This window comes from Rhineura floridana, chromosome 3, assembly GCF_030035675.1.
Source record: "Rhineura floridana isolate rRhiFlo1 chromosome 3, rRhiFlo1.hap2, whole genome shotgun sequence".
Lineage (NCBI taxonomy): Eukaryota > Metazoa > Chordata > Lepidosauria > Squamata > Rhineuridae > Rhineura > Rhineura floridana.
This window is the reverse complement of record NC_084482.1, coordinates 130,994,431-131,013,192: the sequence shown is the minus strand read 5'-3', so window position 1 is coordinate 131,013,192 and position 18,762 is coordinate 130,994,431. Positions and strand designations below refer to the sequence as shown.

At 43.9% G+C, this 18,762-nt stretch overlaps 1 protein-coding gene across 1 annotated transcript in view; it reads left to right on the top strand.

Annotated features, from left to right (window-relative positions):
* The window catches only part of PCBP4 (poly(rC) binding protein 4), a 59,283-nt gene that overhangs the window by 28,105 nt on the left and 12,416 nt on the right, over positions 1–18,762 (top strand). The window contains exons 2-8 of the mRNA XM_061617921.1: positions 6,246–6,414; positions 6,961–6,984; positions 7,083–7,115; positions 11,841–11,957; positions 12,743–12,874; positions 13,321–13,449; positions 15,957–16,031. Of these exons, the coding sequence (XP_061473905.1) occupies positions 6,304–6,414; positions 6,961–6,984; positions 7,083–7,115; positions 11,841–11,957; positions 12,743–12,874; positions 13,321–13,449; positions 15,957–16,031 (621 nt within the window). The 5' untranslated portion in view covers positions 6,246–6,303. The remainder of the gene's footprint in view (positions 1–6,245; positions 6,415–6,960; positions 6,985–7,082; positions 7,116–11,840; positions 11,958–12,742; positions 12,875–13,320; positions 13,450–15,956; positions 16,032–18,762) is intronic.

The following is an 18,762-nucleotide window of genomic DNA, read 5'->3' as shown; positions in this document are numbered from 1 at the left end:
AGACTTCTGGTGCTATGTGTCCTGAGTATGCAGGAAGCCGAGCCAGACTAAAGAATGGGAAGGGCAATCTTCTTTGGGAACTCAGATCTGGCTGCTGGAGTCATCAGTCTCTTCTTTCCCAGCAGCCTTTCTCACATTCGTGATGGCTGGAGAGGGTAGTACAGAAAGATTTCAAGGAAAAAAGAAACTATCAACTCCTTCATACAGCCACTTTATAGAGCACAGATGGGGAACCTGTGACCCTTTAGTTGTTGTTGGACTACAATTCCCATCACTGGCCATTCTGAAGCCCCACTGGTTTTCCAGCCTGGGAAAGGGCTGTAGCTCCATGATAGAGCATCTGCTCTGCATGCATAAGGTCCCAGGTTCAATCCCCAGAATCTCCAAGTAGGTCTAGGAATGTCCGCTGCTGGAAAGCCTGGAGAGCTGCTGCTAGTCAGGGTAGTGAGCTAGATGGACCGATGGTCTGACTCAGTATAAGGCAGCTTCCTCTGTTATAGACCCTGCTGGGTCAGCTGTGGAAAGTTACTTTTCCTTTCTCAGCAGGGATAGGTCAGGGAGGCATGGAGAGATGCCAGTGCTACTTCAGGAGCAAGGAGCAGTCAAAGTTGTCTTCTTGTGATGGTGTCAAGAGACCAGTTGAGCTGCATAGCCAGCCCTTCCTGACCCAACCCATTGATTCCCATCCTGCAAGTAAATGGAGCCAATTCATTTCTACAAACTACTCTCTGGGACACACTTGAGATTGGGGATTCACCACTGCTCCATCTTTAATAATAATAATAATAATAATAATAAATTTTATTTCTAGGCCGCCTATCTGGCCGCACAAGCGGCCACTCTAGGCGGCGTACAAGATAAAGTAAAATACAACATACAAACTACATAAAAACCCAAGAACTACAATATAAAACGAAACCGAACCCACCCATAGCTAAAACCAATGGCACCCAAAAGAAAACAAAAACAAAAAACAAAACAAAAGACAAAACCCCAGGCCACCTCAGCCAGCCGGCTTATGTATCCCTCCGAAGAGGGACAGGTGATGGAAATTAGTCACAGCTGGCTGGGTACCTGGGACCTGGTCCTGCAGGAGGCACGTCTGCCAGGCAGCAGTCCCACTGGGAAGGGTGGTGGAGGTGGTGTTCCAACAGCAGCAGCAACAGCAGGCTCTCCTTCCCTGGGTGGCGATGTTCTCCTTCTTCCTGCAGGCACTGGGTCTTTCACAATGATATCAGTGCCTGTGGCTTTATTTATATAAATATTTCTATACCGCCATATAGGGGTGGAAAGATCTGTCCGTTTCAGTTCTCTCAGTTTTTCATTTTTCTAATCTCAAATTCAGTTTTCCGCATTTCTGTAGTAATTTGCAGTTAAAAAAAATCCTCATGAAAATTCTCCAGCATTGTAGTGTGAATTTCTCCTCCTAAACACAGTTTTGTCGGCAGTTTTGACTAACGTCCACATTTTCGCAAGCAGTTTCTTATCATATAATGCATTTCTGTATGTTATTTTCACTCATATATTCATTTTAATGCACTTTCCCCTTACATATGCATTTTTGTAAAAATTGTTTGGTTGGCAAACTGCATTGCAAAATTTGATTAAGTGTGAATTTCAAAGGGTGGCTGTGTTTCGGTTCTCATATTGTTTTGTGCAAATTGGATAGATTTGGCTTGATAGGCAAACTGAATGGAATTTCTATGATACGCCGTATCATAAAAGGTCAGGGCTGTGTACAATGTTAACACAAAAAACTTTAGAACAATACAGATAATCATTAAAGTGACTGGCTAATTAAAAAATTAAAGAGCTGCAAAGGCCTGTTGGCATAAAAAGGTCTTCAAGAAACATCTCAAAGTGAAAAATGAGGATGCCTGCCGGATCTCTGCTGCTCTAAGAGTATTCCACAGCATGGGACTGGCAACACTAAATGCCCAACTTCCAGTGGAGACCAGTTGGGCCTCTGTAACAACTAGCAGTGCTCCTCCAGACGATCTCAGTGATCAGGCTGGGATATAAGTGCTTAGGCCTCAGTGTGTGAATACCTGTACACAAAACAGTGGAGTTTATGAACCATATATATGGTATCCAAGAATCTCACTCAACATAAGACTCATTTAACCAGCAGCTAGCCCTGCAACTGGCTTTGCTACTGTTGCAAAATATACAAGGGGGGCTATTATACATCTGGTCACTTCTGTCATACACATGAACAAATGGAGAGTATGAGTCCAGCTGGAAAGCATATTGTGGTTCTGACTATAGAATCCCCACTTCATACCATCCAAGATCCCTGCAAAAATGCTATCGAAATATACTTGTTGAGAAGCTGATTGTTCTCAAACCTCACCCACCTTTCTCTCTACCCAGACTGGATAGCATTATGTTTTTAACGATCTCATTTGGTACAAAGGGTGAGACAGACATTTAATAAATAAATAAAAATTATTTATTTATTTATTTGTTTATTACTTGATTTATATCCCGCCCTTTCTCCCTGTAGGAGCCCAGGGCTGCGAACAAAACCACTAAAAACACTTTACAACATCATAAAAACAGACCCTAAAATAAACTGAAACAAACATCTTTAAAAACATTTTTTAAAAGCTTTTAAAAAATCTTTTTTTTTAAAAAAAAAGGTTTAAATTTAAAAACAACAACAAGGTTTTAAAACATATTAAAAAGCAATTCCAACACAGACGCAAACTGGAATAAGGTCTCAACTTGAAAGGTTTGTTGAAAGACGAAGGTCTTCAGTAGGTGCCAAAAAAATAACAGAGATGGCTCCTGTCTAATATTTAAGGGAAGGGAATTCCAAAGGGTAGGTGCCACTATGCTAAAGGTCCATTTCTTAGGTTGTGCGGAACAGACCTCCTTATAAGATGATATCTGCAGGAGGCCCTCACCTGCAGAGTGCAGTGATCGACTGGGTATATAAGGGGTAAGATGGTATTTCAGGTATCCTGGTCCCAAACTATGTAGAGCTTTGTACACCAAAACTAGAACCTTGAACTTAGCCTGGTAGCTAACAGGCAGCCAGTGCAATTCTTTCAGCAGCAGGGTGACATGTTGGCAATAACCTGCCTTGTGAGCAGTCACACCATCACATTTTGCACCAGCTGCAGCTTCAGGACCAACCTCAAGGACAGCCCCACATAGAGCGCATTACAGTCATCCAGCCTGGAGGTTACCAGTGCATGAACAGTGGTCAGGCTATCCCAGTCCAGAAACGGTCGCAGCTGTCTTACCAGCCAAAGCTGGTAAAAGGCACTCCTAGACACTGAGGTCACCTGGGCCTCTAGCGACAAAGATGGATCCAGGAGCACCTCCAGACTGCTCTTTCAGAGGGAGTACTACTGCATCCAAAGCAGCAACTGACCAATTATCTGAACTCGGGAACCACCAACCCACCACATCTCTGTCTTGATAGGATTCAGACTCAGTTTATTGCCCTCATCCAGCTCACCACAGAGTCCAGGCCCCATCCAGGGCTTGCACAGCTTCTCCTGATTCAGATGTTACAGAGAAATAGAGCTGGGTATTGTCAGCATACTGGCCGATTCAGTCCCATAACCAGGCCTGAACCCAGACTGGAATGGATCAAGATAATCTGTTTCATCCAAGAGTAGTTGCAATTGCTGTGCCACAACCCTCTCACTCACCTTCCCTAAAATGGGGGTATTTGCGAGCGGGCAGTAACTGTTGCAAACCAATGAGTCCAGGGTGGGCTTTTTCAGGAGCGGTCGAATCACTGCCTCTGTCAGGGCGGCTGGAACCACTCCCTCCTGCAATGATGCATTTACCACATCCTGGATCCACTCGGCCAAACCCCCTCAGCAAGCTTTAATAAGCTAAGAAGGGCAAGGGTCGAGAGGACACATTGCTGGCTGCATCATTGCAAGCACCTTGTCTACGTCATCAGGCCACATCAACTGAAACCGTTCCCAAGAAGTTGCAGCAGACATTGCACTGGACACCTCAAGACTTCAGTAGATATGGATGGGGCATCAAGATTGCTATGGAGGCAAGCAACTCTACCCTCAACATGCCTTGCAAACAATTCACAGTGGGCCTCCGAAGGGTCTAAAACTCCATTTCCTGGAGTTGATGTCAACAGACCCCTGACAATATAGAAAAGCTCCATTGGACGGCTATTTCATGATGCGATGGTGGCAGAGAAGTGGGCCTTCTTTGCCACCCTCACTGCCATACAGTAGGCATGGTTATGATGTTTTACTCATGCCCGATCAGCCTCACAGCACGTCTTTTGCCACTTGCACTCTAGCTGTTGTCCAGCCTGTTTCATTGCCCTTAGCTCACTTGTGAACCAAGGTGTAAACTGGGGTCCACAATGCACTGTTCCACAGCATGACAAGGGCTTCAACAGGGTCACCTGACCTGTCTACTGGGAACTCCTCCAGGGCATTCAGGAACCCAGTGGATTCCATTAGTCTCCAGGGGTGGACCATCTTAATCTGTCCACCACCCCTGCAGGGGATGATTGTAGCCATAAGTCTAAACTTCACCAGGAAGTGGTCTGACCATGACAATGGGGTGACATCCACCTCCCATCTCCAGACCACCCCTTCCTCCATCTGGAGCAAAAACCGAGGGTGTGCCCTGCCCTATGCGTCGGGCTGGTGACAACTTGAGACAGCCCCATGGTCGTCATGGAGGCCATGAAGTCCCGAGCTGGAACACTAGAGGCAGCCTCAGCATGGACATTGAAATCACCCAGCACTATCGTTCTGGGCTCCTCCAACACTACAGCCGAGATGGCCTCTGCCAGCTCAGTCAGAGAAACTGCCGGGCAGCAGGGTGGACGGTACACCAGCAGCAACCCTAGTTTACTGTCTCCTCGGCCCAACACCAGGTGCAGGCCCTCAGATTCAGCTCCAAGCCAGAGTGGTTTCCTAGTGACAGAGATGGAAGTTCTGTAAACCACAGCAACTACTCCCCCTCCCCTGTCCCTGCAGCCTGTGCTGGAGTTGCACTGAGTATCCAGACGGGCAAAGCTGGGTCAGATCAACTCCTCCCAGCTCAGCCACCCAGGTCTCAGTAATACACACCAAATCGGCACCTTCATCCACGATCAAATCATGGATGAGTGTGGTCTTATTGTGTACCAATCTGGCATTAAACAATAACACACACAGGCCAGTAGGCACAGCAGATGAGCAACGAGGAACCCATCCTTGAGAGAAGTAGGAGCGAGGAACAAGGCGTAGATAGCCTTGCGCTTGTCTTCTATGGTAGTTCACCACCTCTCATGGCTATACTTTCCTCTACCCATGATCACTGAAATTGGGGTGCCATCACCCATGTTCCTTCTTACTAAGACTCCTAAACATGTGATATGGGCCCAGCAAGAACCCACCAACAAAACCTACCTGAACCAGTTATCCCAGTAGGCCTCTGAGAGAATTGGGAATAGTCAGACCCACTCAATATCTTTCACACAGAGCCCATCTACTCCTCCCCATCTCACACCCATGGAGGGCCAGCCTTCTGCCAGTTGCAGACTCTCATTCTGAAGGCATCTGGCGACTTTCTCCTATCATTCAGTTCACTGCACACTCTCTCACGCTGCACAGGAACTGCACATGCGCCATACGCCCTCCCCACTACCAATATCCTCTAGATTGGTTTAAAAAAAGAAATAGAAGAGGGTAGCACCCTCGCCCTTGGGACTCCCCAAGGGGTGATCCCCTTCAGGGGTGACTCTGCCGGTGGCAGACCCGCTGCCCAAAGGCAGCCGGGCTTTTATGCCCCTTGACCCAGCCAGGAGCTGATACAAGAGGGTGCAAGATTAACTGCAGCCTCTCTCTGGAGCCAGAGTCAGGCAGCGGGTCCCATCCTTGCAGCACTTACCAGGGACTTCAGCTGTCTCAAGAGACAGCAGCAGCAAGCACCCAGATGCTCAGATACTCACTCTCAGGGCAGGTCTTCTTCAGTCCCCCAGTGCTACAGCTGAATAATGTTTCACTGAGTTCCTCTATGGAGGGTTTTCAGTAAGTTACATTATATCTGGAAAGGCTGCACTGTTTGCTCATATGATGCTTCTCTTCACTGTCATAATCATTATTCTCCAGGGTGCTTTGACTCTGAGGCAGGAAGCTCAAAGGATGTTGCATGAAACTCAACCACTCCTTCCTATTCACTGTAGTCCTGCCAGCTCATTAGGCTGATTTACCAGCAAGGTTTCATCTGAGGCTCCTTTATTTCTCTCTGTGCATCTGCAGATTTGGCACCTTCAACACCTTCTAGACCCTGGGTGTTGGTTTCCTTAGAAGCAGATCCATGCATTCCTACACCGTGGCATCACCAGACAGCATGAGTGGCTCTGATAATGGACTCGATGAAACAGAACTCAGCATCACGCTCACCCTCCGAATGCTTATGCATGGGAAGGTAAGTAAACGGAGACTGCTGTATTAGGCTGCAATCCTGATCTCATTACAGCCAATAGCAGCACTCTCATAGGATCAGGACTGCTGTTTGTCCACGTGGAAAGCATTGGTTACTATGCAGTCCCAAGTCCCCTAACTCAGTGAGCTGCTAGCCTACTCCTCAGTCAGGAGGGCAGCTTGAAATACTCTCTCCCACACACAATACATTTTCTGTGTGGGGAATCGTGAGGTGGGATTATGAAATAACCAAATCCACACACATGGAATTGCTAAAGTGGCTGGATTAAGGGATATACATTCACCGTAACTTTTTTGTTTTGTTTTGGAAAAGGCTCCAATATGGAAGGTTGAGAGATTACCAATGTCTAGGAAGAGGGATATCCCTCTCATGTAAAGTGTCAAATCCTGAATGACCCGGGCTTTCCTTTTGGGGAAGAAAAACTCCTGCTTTCTCATTTTCTGGCTGAAAGTACACAGACATCGCCAAACCCCTGCTGATTTGTAAATCTCCTTTAATTCAATTTCTCTTGTCTTTGTGTTTCTGCAGGAAGTTGGCAGTATCATAGGCAAGGTAAGATGGATGTGGGTTGTTGTGTGCTGTGGCTGTTCCTTTGTCCGATCTATGAAGCTGTGCAAGTCTAACCAACTTTGTTATCCTTAATCCAACAGAAAGGAGAGACTGTAAAGCGGATACGGGAACAAGTAAGTGTACTGGGGGGGGAGTAGCAACGTTTTGAATATTGGGTTGCATTTGGCTCCCAGCTGGATGGCTTTCAAACATGGAATGGTATAGAGTGTGTGTAACATTCCAGTCATTTTGTCCACAAAAAGTTTAGGGGAGGAAAGCTGGTATCCAGAATGAGAATTGAGAAGAGTGGAGAGATGGACAGCAGGGGGGCAGCCTGTACAAATGTTGTCTGTCACATTTCCTTAAACTTCAGATAAAATTGTTAGATCATTATACTTCAAAGGGGAAGGGTCATGGCTCAGTGGCAGAGCACATGCTCTGCATGCAGTAGGGCCAGGTTCAATCCCTGATAACTCCAGGTACGGCTGGAATTTGGGAAAGACTCCTGTCTGAAAGAAGACTCCTGAGAAGACAATACTGAGCTAGATGGACCAGTTTGTCTGACTCAGTATAAGGCAGCTTCATATGTTCCCAGATATTTTGTATTTCACTTTTAAATAGTGATTACGTTTAGCTTCCCACTGTTATGGGGTGAATTTATAGATTGTGAACCCAGCCTAGCAGATGAAGTCAGTATTTATGTCTTTAGAGGACTTATTAACACTCTGCTCTGGTACATAACAGCACAAATACAGCTGGTGTTTTTGCATTGGGATTGTCTACATTGAAAGCTGCTGCTGAGTTAGGCCAATGGACAATCCAGTGGCAGAAGAACTGCTTTGGCTTTGGCAGACGTTTCTTCTACTACTTCATTTGATTTTATCACCCTACCTGTTCTGTAAGGAGCTCAATATTTCCATCTCACATTTTATCCTCACAACAGACTTGGGAGATAGATTAACAGTAACTGGCTCAAGATCATTCAGTGAGTTTTACAGCTGAGAAGGGATTTGAACCTGGGTCGACTTAGTCTTATATATATTATGCTACATGGTTTTCTTTATTTGTTTACCTCTTCTATGGATTATAATTAACCTTTATTTAAAAAAAATCTTTTAAGATGTTATAAAGAATTGTGCAGTTCTGCCAGCCACTTAGGGAGATCTCTTAGATAATGCACAAGTGCAAAAAGCAATCTAAAAAACAAACCCACAAATCCCAGCAAATAAAGTAGAAAACAGGCTTGCACAAGACCTTAATTCCTTCTGTAGTTTGGGCTAGGAGAGGAAGGGACAGGAGATCACAAGAGGAGGCTAGCTCAGCCAACTTCTGGTAATAACCATAAAGATATACAGTAGGGCCCTGCTTCTCGGCACCCTGCTTTTTGGCTTTCTGTTAATACGGCGCCAGCGGGGCGATCAGCTGGAGGGGGGTCTGGAGCTCCCCACACTCCAGCTGATTGCACCGGAGGAGGGGATGATCAGCTGTAGCTCGCTACAGCCGATCTTCTCTTCTGGTGCAATCAGACTCCCTCTCAAGCTGATCACGCCCGAGGAGGGGAAGATCTGATCTTTGGTGCGATCAGCGGGTTAGGTTCCAGACCCCCGTGCTACAGCTGATCCACTTTTCGGTGGTTTTTGCTTTCCGCCGGGGGTCTGGAACCTAACCTGCCATATGAGTGGGGCCCTACTGTATAAACAAAATGCTTCAGAGACCTATTGCAGCACCTTTGTGTAATCTTGTTACATTCTACTGAGAACGCGTGCCACTTTTCACAGCAGTACAATTTATTCTGTATAAAACACACATTTCCTAAATCAGTTCTCAGTTATTTTCAGTGTAGGTGCTGCAGGTTAAACACTGTTGTGGTTGTCAGCTTCACCTCATCACAGACCTCAGTTGAACTCATAGGTTTGTATCTGACTGAGGCTGCATGCACACTAACCGTTTTGTAGCACAAAAATGTAGTTTTTCTCAATCCAGAATCATTCATGCTCTTCCTCAACATGCTGCTTTCAATCTAGATTGATTCTAGATCATCCTGTCCACAAGGGCGAGTCTGGTTACTTAATAGGTGTTTGAAAACCCTCCCCTTGTTTAGGTTATCCACACCTCTTTGTCACAAAGGACTTCTAATTAATAAATTAATCATCACAAAGGATTTCTGATTAATTTGGGGTCCTTTTATGGAGAAGGTTGGGATATACATTTCATAAATAAATAAATAAATATGAATAAATAAATAATTTGGGATCCTTACTAATCTCAGATGATTAGCCTGAGAGGAGCAGGGATCTTATAAAGTGGGAGTCAAGAAGCACACCGATTTTGATAGTTAATAAGCTTTATTTAATTCTCCAAGGCAGCAGTTAGTTTCAAGTTTATTTTCACTAACAATTCATACTTACAACACATGCAGCCTAGCTGCCCAAGCTAGGGATAGCAGGAGAGTAGTAGCCAGAGTCCTGGCAAGTGCACTTTGCTGCTTCTGCCATCTGTTGTACAGTAGGGCCCCACTTATACGGTGGGTTACATTCCAGGCCCCTGCTGAAAAGCGAAACCTGCTGTAAAGTGGGACATAGTGCGCTATCAGCTGTAGCATGGGGAGCTTCAGGGGCCGAGCGCTGTCAGCTGGAGTGCGGCAGCTGGAGCTCCCTGTGCTACAGCTGATTGCCCCGCTGGTGCCATATTAGCAGAACGTTCCCCAGCCAGCCATTTTTTCAGAGCTCCTTTTATAGGTTATTGTGAATCCGAAAATATACTGTACTGTAAACATGACTTGCAGTATATCACCAAATACTGCATATGTGATTGACAGTTTATCACCAGATACCACTTCAATCAGTCACCCTTATCTGCTGGCTCAATCTATTTCCCTTCTGCTGGCTCACTTGGGTGGCCTTGGGCTATATCCTTATTAGAGTGATTCATACTGCCTGCTCTCTTAATGGCTGCTGGTGATATTCTTCAACTCTGCTGAAGTCTTCATCCACTAAGCCATATGCTGTCTCCCATGGCTTCTGGCCTGATACCTAAAATTGAAGCCATTCTCTCTCTCTCTCTCTTACACACACACACACACACACAATTATGTATTTCTGTGTGTGTCCTCTTCCAAGTGGTGATTGCAGTCTTGGTATATACCCAGCCACAATATCATTGGACAAGTATGGATACACCCCTCATTGCCGGACCAGTTTCTCAAGAAGCACTTTTCAGAGGCTGTGTATACACATCATTTTATTCTAGAATCAATACAGACTGAGCACTTGTTTTTTCTACATAGTCCTCATGCAAATTAAATATATTGCATATTTTTTTGCCCCTGACGATGAGGATTGTATCCACACACTATCCACCCAGTGACATTGTGGGTGGGCATATACCAAGATGGCACTTCCTTCTTCATTCACCTGGGAGGAAACTGTGTGGATAACCTAATCAAGGTGAGGGTTTTCAAATGTGTATCAAGTAACCACACCTACCCTTGTGGACAGCAGAATGTAGAATCAATCTAGATCAAAAGCAACGTGTTGAGGATGAGCATGAAAAATTTCAGACTGAGAAAACAGTCCCATCTGCATTATATATTTAAAGCAGTATTATACCACTTTAAACAGTCACGGCTTATTTGAAAGAGTCCTGGGAACTGTAGTTTTGCTGAGAGTTGTTAGGAGACCCCTATTTCCTTCAGACAGCTACAATTTCCAGAATGGCTTAACAGTCAATCCCTCTTCCCAGGGAATTCTGAGAATTGTCGCTCTGTGAGGGCAACAGATTCCAATAGCAATTCTCAGCATCCTTAACAAACTACAACCCCCAGGATTCTCTGGGGGAAGCCACAGATAACAAATATGCAATAGATCTATATTTGTGCAGAGCTTGGAAAAGTTACTTTTTTGAACTACAGCTCCCATCAGCCTAATCCAGTGGCCATGTTGCCTAGGGCTGATGGGAGTTGTAGTTCAAAAAAGTAACTTTTCCAAGCTCTGTAGTGTGTAGACTATGTAGAAAAAACAGGTACTAATACTCTATTGATTCTATAATAAAAAGGGCATGTGTACGCAGCCTGAGTCATACTCAGAGTAGATCCTTTGAAATAAATGGCCTTGTTTAGCAATGAGTAAATTGATTTCAATAGGTCTACCCTGACACTTAGTCAGAATGCAATCCATAATACAGAAAAATTCAAGAAAACAGAATTGGAAACATGAGAAGCTGCCTTGTACCAAGTCAGACCACTGATCCGTCTAGCTCAGTATTGTCGACACTGACCGGCAGTGGATTGCCAGGGTTCCAGGCAGGAGTATTTCCTAGCCCTGCCTGGAGATGTCAGGGATTGAACTTGGGACCTTCTGCATGCAAACTAGATGCTCTATCACTTACAGAAATATAAACTATTATAGGAAAGACAGATTATTATATACTATTATCATATCCATACTGATAAGGATTAACTTTAACAACAATCTAGCTATTATGAACTCCACTACTTTTTATTTTTTCCTGTCATGTAACAAGAGGTTTACACATCTGCCAGTCTCTTTTTTGTTGACGCTTATGGAGCAAACACAAATTATATCCTGGAGGGATATATTTCCAATGGATATGTCTTATGCAAGTGTAATGATTCAGAAAGTGAGCTATGAGTTCTAATTGCAACTAGCCATGAACTCCCTAAATAGGCAAGCCTCTTTCTTCCTCTCAGCCTTAGTTGCCCATCTGTAATATGGACCTACCAAGCCAAGTTGTTGTAAGGATTACTGCGGTAAAGTCAGAAAGCAGTTTAAGCGCTTAGTGACAGTGTTATATAAATACGAACGATTCTTAATATGATTATTCCTGGTTTGCTTTTTAAGAGTACAGCCAGGATCACAATTTCAGAGGGATCCTGTCCTGAGCGGATCACCACTATTACAGGATCCACTGATGCTGTTTTTAGAGCTGTTTCCATGATTGCCTTCAAGCTTGAAGAGGTAAGGTAGCCACTAGGTTCTGCCTCCACACAGCATGGTCTCCTCATTGAGTGTCAGATGAAGCAGTGTCTGATACTGAAAGAAATGTATTCTTCACCACATAACAAGATTTTTTTTTTTAATCACAAAAAGTCATTGGCATGACAGTCACATCTAGATAATGGTTCCCTATGTATAATGGAGTCTACTTTCTTATGGTCTGGAAGGGATATTGTTTCTGTGATCAAATTGATAAACCTCATCAGATTAGAGAAAGAAGAAAATTGGACAATATGTTTTTTGAGAAAAAATGGGTTTTTACTTCTGATGTTTGGAGCAGCAAAGGACATGACAATGTTAAACCATATACCTTGTTAAACCATATACCTTGTTAAACCATTATGATTAATCATGTCTATGTCCTAATATGCTATTCTTTGCAGTTAAGATTTACATTTTTTCTATTAATAAAAAACTATTAAAACAATGGGATTGGCATGTGGACTGGGGTGGGGCGTTAAAACATGCTGCTAGTCATGATCCTAGTTAAGAGATCAGGCAGTGTTAACCCTGCACCAAGGTGGAATATTCTTGGCTGGTCGCTCTGTTCTAAAATCTGAATGTCATTATATGATAGGAAGTTAGAAATGTTGGGGGAGAGAACCAGACCACTAGAGTGTCTTCCTTCTTGTACCTGGAATGCAGACTCCCAACACAAGAGTGCTTATGCACACCTTTATACCAGAAAGGTGGTTCTGAAATAATCCATTGAATATTGAACTTCATCACATTGTTTTTTGTTTCAGGACCTGGGAACAGGAGCTGCCAATGGAGGAACTATCTCCAGACCACCTGTTACCCTGAGGCTGGTCATCCCAGCCAGCCAGTGTGGCTCACTCATTGGCAAAGCAGGAGCCAAGATAAAAGAGATTCGAGAGGTAAAAAACATTGGAAACCAGTTATTAATGCTCTTCTTCTATTACTTCTGTCCTCTCTATATTATTACCTCATGGGCAAGAACATCAGTTTCTTTCACATTTGTTTTCTGTGCCTGGACCAATACTCATTTTCATGCTTACTATTGATCCCATGCTACCTGAGGGAACATACCCTGAGGGAAGCTGTTCTTATATCTGCTGAGTCATAGCCTTTCTTCTTATTAAACAGAAACTACAGGATTTCTCACCAGCATTTTTAAGAGGAACTCATAAAATCGTGTGTGTGTGTGTGTGTGTGTTAATCCCTGTTTAGGAAGTCATACCATTTGAAGGAGTCTCTTAAATACTCCCCTTCTAGCAATCAAACTGTTTCATACCTGGCTGTTCTCCTGATGGACAGAGTTTATCAGACTGTCCAGAAAGACAGCAGCATTTGTTCATTGCAGACCACAGGAGCACAAGTCCAGGTGGCTGGAGACCTTCTCCCCAACTCCACTGAGAGGGCTGTGACGGTCTCTGGAGTACCAAATGCCATCATCCAGTGTGTGCGACAGATTTGCGCTGTTATCCTGGAGGTATGTATGTCTCTTATTCCTTCCACCTCGCCAGGCGGGGACAACACTTTAGAATGTGTGTCCCGCCCTTCCGTCACAAAGAAGTGGTACTCTAAGTACCTATATATGCCCAAATTAAATTTTTCTACATTTTCTTCCAAACTTGCATGGACAAAGGTTTTATATATAACCATTAGCACATGCCACCCAGTATAAGCTGTTCACCCCCCTTTCCAGCTCGTTTTGCTGTAGCTTTCTTTCTGCCACTTTCTCTAATCCGTATCTTGGATCCCTGCTTCCTTCCCCTCTTTTCATCTTCACTTCCCAATCAGCTGGACACCATCACTGTGCCTATATTAAGAGATGCTCACTAAGATTGCCTGTCATATAAACAGCAGCAGGAACAGTGGTGCCTTGGTGACATCAGTAGCCATTACACCAATCTCCACTCTCAACTCAAACATCATTGCTCCTTTTGTTAGGACAGAGTTGAGAATGGGGATTGATATATTGGTTGCTGATGTAACAAACAAGCATCACATTGGCCTCCTTAAAGAAGAGGGAACCAGTGATATTCTCCCTTAATTTAAACCAAGGGGGGGGGAAAGTCAATGTAACTAATTCATTTATATCATCTTTCCATTTTTCTAATTCACACATTTCCTGAAGAAGCATGCGGACTAATTGGTTGCTATAATATTTAACACATATTAGGTTTTAGCTAAATAAATTGTACTTAGGAGGATAATTCAAAATCTCTAGTCATGCAACTCACATTACTTTTGCAATACAGAATTTATATCTGCTTAGAGAATGAAGAGCAATTGTGAAGTAAAGGATTTCTGTTCGTATGTATGGACAGTGTGGAACACTTAGAGTGCTAAAGGTTCTGGGAATTGTAGCACTGTGAGGGGTAAATTACAGTTTCCAAGATTCTTTGGCAGAAGTCATGTGCTTTAAATGTGCTTTAAATGCACAGCGTGCACGCAGCCTACGAATTTGTCCTCTTGGAGTGTGTAGCTGTATCCACAAATGATAGTGTAATAGTTTGGCTGAACCACATAAGACACAAGAGGTGTGTTAGCAATTTTCTTTATATTTTTTAAACTGAAATGGAGTTGTAAGGGGTTGTAAATCTGATTAGTGCAGCAGCAGGTGTTTAATTCTTTACCTGCAAGCATTTTTCCTGATCAACATTCTTCCATCTAACTATTTTTCTTCTTTATGGGGATATATATATCTATGGGAAGACACAGGATCCCTGTATCTTTTCCCCTGCAAGGAGAAAAACAGCTAGGTGGGTTGTTTGATCACAATAAATGTGTCCACAGGCAAAAGTTTAAGCATACTGTCTACCCTGCTGCTGTCCAGTCAGATTCATCATCTCCTATGACTACTCAGAAAAAATGGAGTATACGATGCTGCCTTATATAAAGACAAACCATTGCTCCATCTAGCTCAGTATTGTCTACACTGACTGGAAGCAGCTCTCCAAGGTTTCAGATTGGAGTCTTTCAAAGCCCTTCCTGGAGATACTAAGGTTTGAACCCAGGACATTCTGCATGCAAAGCACATGCTTTTACCACTGAGTTATAGTCCTCTTCTTTTGGAGACTGCTCACATGCCTCATCTAGTTTGGCTCATAGTGAACACTGTTTGCAAAGCTGAATATGAATTCTACCCCAGGTAACTTGTGATAGTTTCAGTCCACATGAATGCTATCTGCAGTCCATCTGACAGCCCTGTCAAAGTGAGATTCAACAGGGGAGTATATGTCACACCCTTTTCTTGCTACCTCTTTCTGTCCCACTAACTGTGGCAGGAGACTATGTGTGACCATAGATGACACATTACTCCTTGACACAGCGTAGAATCAAAGAATCAGAGAGCTAGAGGGGCCTTGTTCCAACCTCCTGCTTGATGCAGGAAATCCAGAGCCAGAGCACACACTAAAAGATGGCTCTCCCACCTGTCCTTGAAGTCCTCCAGCAAGGGAGGGCCCACCATCCCTCCAGGTAATTGGTTCCATTGTAGAACTGCTGTTACCATCAATAAGTTTCAACCAAAATCTCCCCTCCTGAAACTTCAGCTCATTAGATCTAGTCTTGCCCTCTGGGGCAGCTGAGAACAAGCTTTTGCCCTCTCTTATGTGACAGACCTTCACATAGTATTTGAAGAGTCCTACCATGTCTCCCTCTCAGTCTTCTCTTCTCCAAGCTAAACATACAATTCTATGAGGAACGGTTGAAGGGACATACCCAGTTTCTTCAACCTTTCCTTATAGGACTTTTTTAGGACCTTATAGGACCATCTCCATTGCCCTCCTCTGAACCAGGCATTTCCAGGCATTACTCATCACATCATACCAAACAGGAGTTAGCCAAAAAGTATTCCTAATCATCAGGTACAATGCCAGCCCCTATTTCTCAACACAAGGAAATCCATCGGTAGCTGGGTGTACTGATGGTATTGGGGTGGGGGTGACACTGTGTATACAGAACAAAGATTTCTCCTTTGATTTCCTTCAGTCACCACCAAAGGGTGCCACTATTCCCTACCACCCCAGCCTGTCCTTGGGATCAGTTCTTCTCACAGCCAATCAGGTAAGAGACACACAAATCCTCAGGAGATAATTTTTCTATTGAGGTTAAAAGGAGAATGAGCCCATAGGCTTTGGTTCTGTTGCTACCCCTTAACCCAATAGTGGGGAATCTGTGCCCACCCCCAATATTGCCAGACTACAACTCCCATCATTGCTGACATTGGCCATGCTGGCTGGGGCTGATGAGAGTTGGAGTTCAACAACATCTGGGGTCCACAGGTTGCCCACCTCTGCTGTAGTTTATCACATCAAATACAAGTCTAGATTAGACAGTATCTGAATGACTTTAGTTTTACCTTTCCACATTGTCTTCATATGCTTCTCCCTTGTCATGTGACTAAGCACTTCCTGTCAGATTCCTCAGACACCAAATGCACAAGGAGAGGGAAGCAAAATTACTCCAGATAGACGGGAATATACAAACTGGGGTCATGACTCTGTCTTTAACCAAGCAACCTGGTCATATATGCCCAGTGATACCAAAGACTCCAAAGGGGGCTGAAGTGACCCTCAGCAAACTTTGAAGCAAGGGGCTGACCAAGGGCATAGCTTGTCTGTGGAATAACACTTCTCTCACCTATATACAGGTTAGGGAAAACTTGATTCTAAACAAGGGACTCTGACTAGAGAAGCAGGTAGGAGGGTCCTTGATATGAAAGGTTTTCAAGAATGGTCTCAGATCCTTATTTGAAGAGAGGAGAGCATAAGCGCACACACACACACCATCATCATCATCGTAGCAGGTTTCCTCTTGACATCATTCCCAGGTGAAATCAGATAAAGGAACATCATAGCGTTACTGCTCTTAACACCCAAGGGCACACGCTACCAGTAATTCATTCTTATTAATATGGGATTATTAATAATTTGGAAGAACATTTATTCTGACATTTATTGTTATTATTGTATCCAATATTAATCCTACTCAGAGTAGACCCATTAAAACAGCGACTAGTACGTAGGGACAAAGAGAACTATTACAATAGTTACTGTATAGAAATAGAAGAGGACAACAAAAAGGGTAGAACAAGAGCCCTGTTCCAAAAGATTAGAGAAATGAAAGGGAAATTTAAACCAAGAGTAGGGATGTTGAATAATCAACAGGGGAACACACTGACTGACCGAGATGAAATAAAAGGAAGATGGAAGCAATACACTGAAGAACTCTACAAAAGAGATGCCCAGATGACAGATTCATTCACGGAGGAACCGTATGATGAAGAACCAGAAATTTTAGAATGTGAGGTGAAAGCTGCACTTAAAATACTTGGAAGAAACAAATCACCAGGAATAGATGGCATACCAATAGAGCTGCTACAAGCTACTGAGACTGAATCTGTCCAAATTTTGACAAAAATCTGTCAAGAATATGGAAAACTAAACAATGGCCCACAGACTGGAAGCGTTCCATATACATCCCAATTCCAAAGAAAGGGGATCCCAGGGAATGCAGTAATTATCAAACTATTTTATTTATTTATTTATTTATTTATTTTATTCGATTTATTAATCGCCCATCTGGCTGGATTTACCAGCCACTCTGAGCGATGTACATAACAAAACATATAAAACAACAATATCAGAAAGCAAACAATAAAAACTGTAACAATAAATAATAACTAAACAACAAGGTAAAGGCAACTCAGTTTCAATAATAGGCTTCTCGCCTGTATGGTCCGAGGTGTAACTAGAGATAAGAGTTCCTGATGTAAGTCTTTCCACCCTGGCATAAAACCAGTGTGGGAGATAGTCCATTTACAAGATAAAAAACCGGCATCTCCCCCAACCCCAGCACCCAGCAGTTCCAGCGAGGAGAGGGGCAGAACAACCAGCCTCTCAAAAATGAAACTAACAGAGCAGTTCTTCTTAGAGAAGCCTCGGCAAAGGGACCAGAGTGTAAACGCCGCCGATATCAGGCAAGTGGATGAAGGTTGTATGGACGGCCTCGGCCGCTGCAGGGGCGCTTCCCGGGCCTCCAAACCGCCTCCAAAAACGCCAAAAGATCATCACAGGAACCAATGTCCTCCAGGAACCAATGTCCTCCACAACAATGGGCCTGCCGAGAGGCCGCAGTTCCTCCCCAGCACCGGCTCCAGCCGGCCCGGCGCTTTCCACCACAAGAGGTGGCAGAGGCCTGATGTACGTAGGTCCCTGGGTCATATCAATAACTGGTATCCAAGTCCTGGTCAGATAACAAGGGAGGCAGCATAATAAAAGGGAGGGGGGTTCCCCTGTATTTTCTCTGCATTCCCATGCTTTGTAACCATCAACCAAGGGAAGATTACCCTATAAAAGCCATCGGTGGTGGGGCTGCATCGCCCATCGCTGTTGCCTCTACCTCCATCTTCGGTATTGCCTTAATATCCCATGCAAGTAAAGTAATGCTCAAGATTCTACAACAAAGGCTCTTACCATATATGGAGCAAGAAATGCCAGACGTCCAAGAAAGGGAAGAGGCACCAGAGATCATATTGCAAACATACGGTGGATAATGGAACGGACCAAGGAATTTCAGAAGAAAATCACCCTGTGCTTTATAGACTACAGCAAAGCCTTTGACTGTGTAGATCATGAAAAACTATGGAATGCTTTAAAAGAAATGGGGGTGCCACAGCATCTGATTGTCCTGATGCGCAACCTATACTCTGCACAAGAGGCTACTATAAGGACGGAATATGGAGAAACCAATTGGTTCCCCATCGGAAAGGGTGTGAGACAGGGGTGTATTTTAT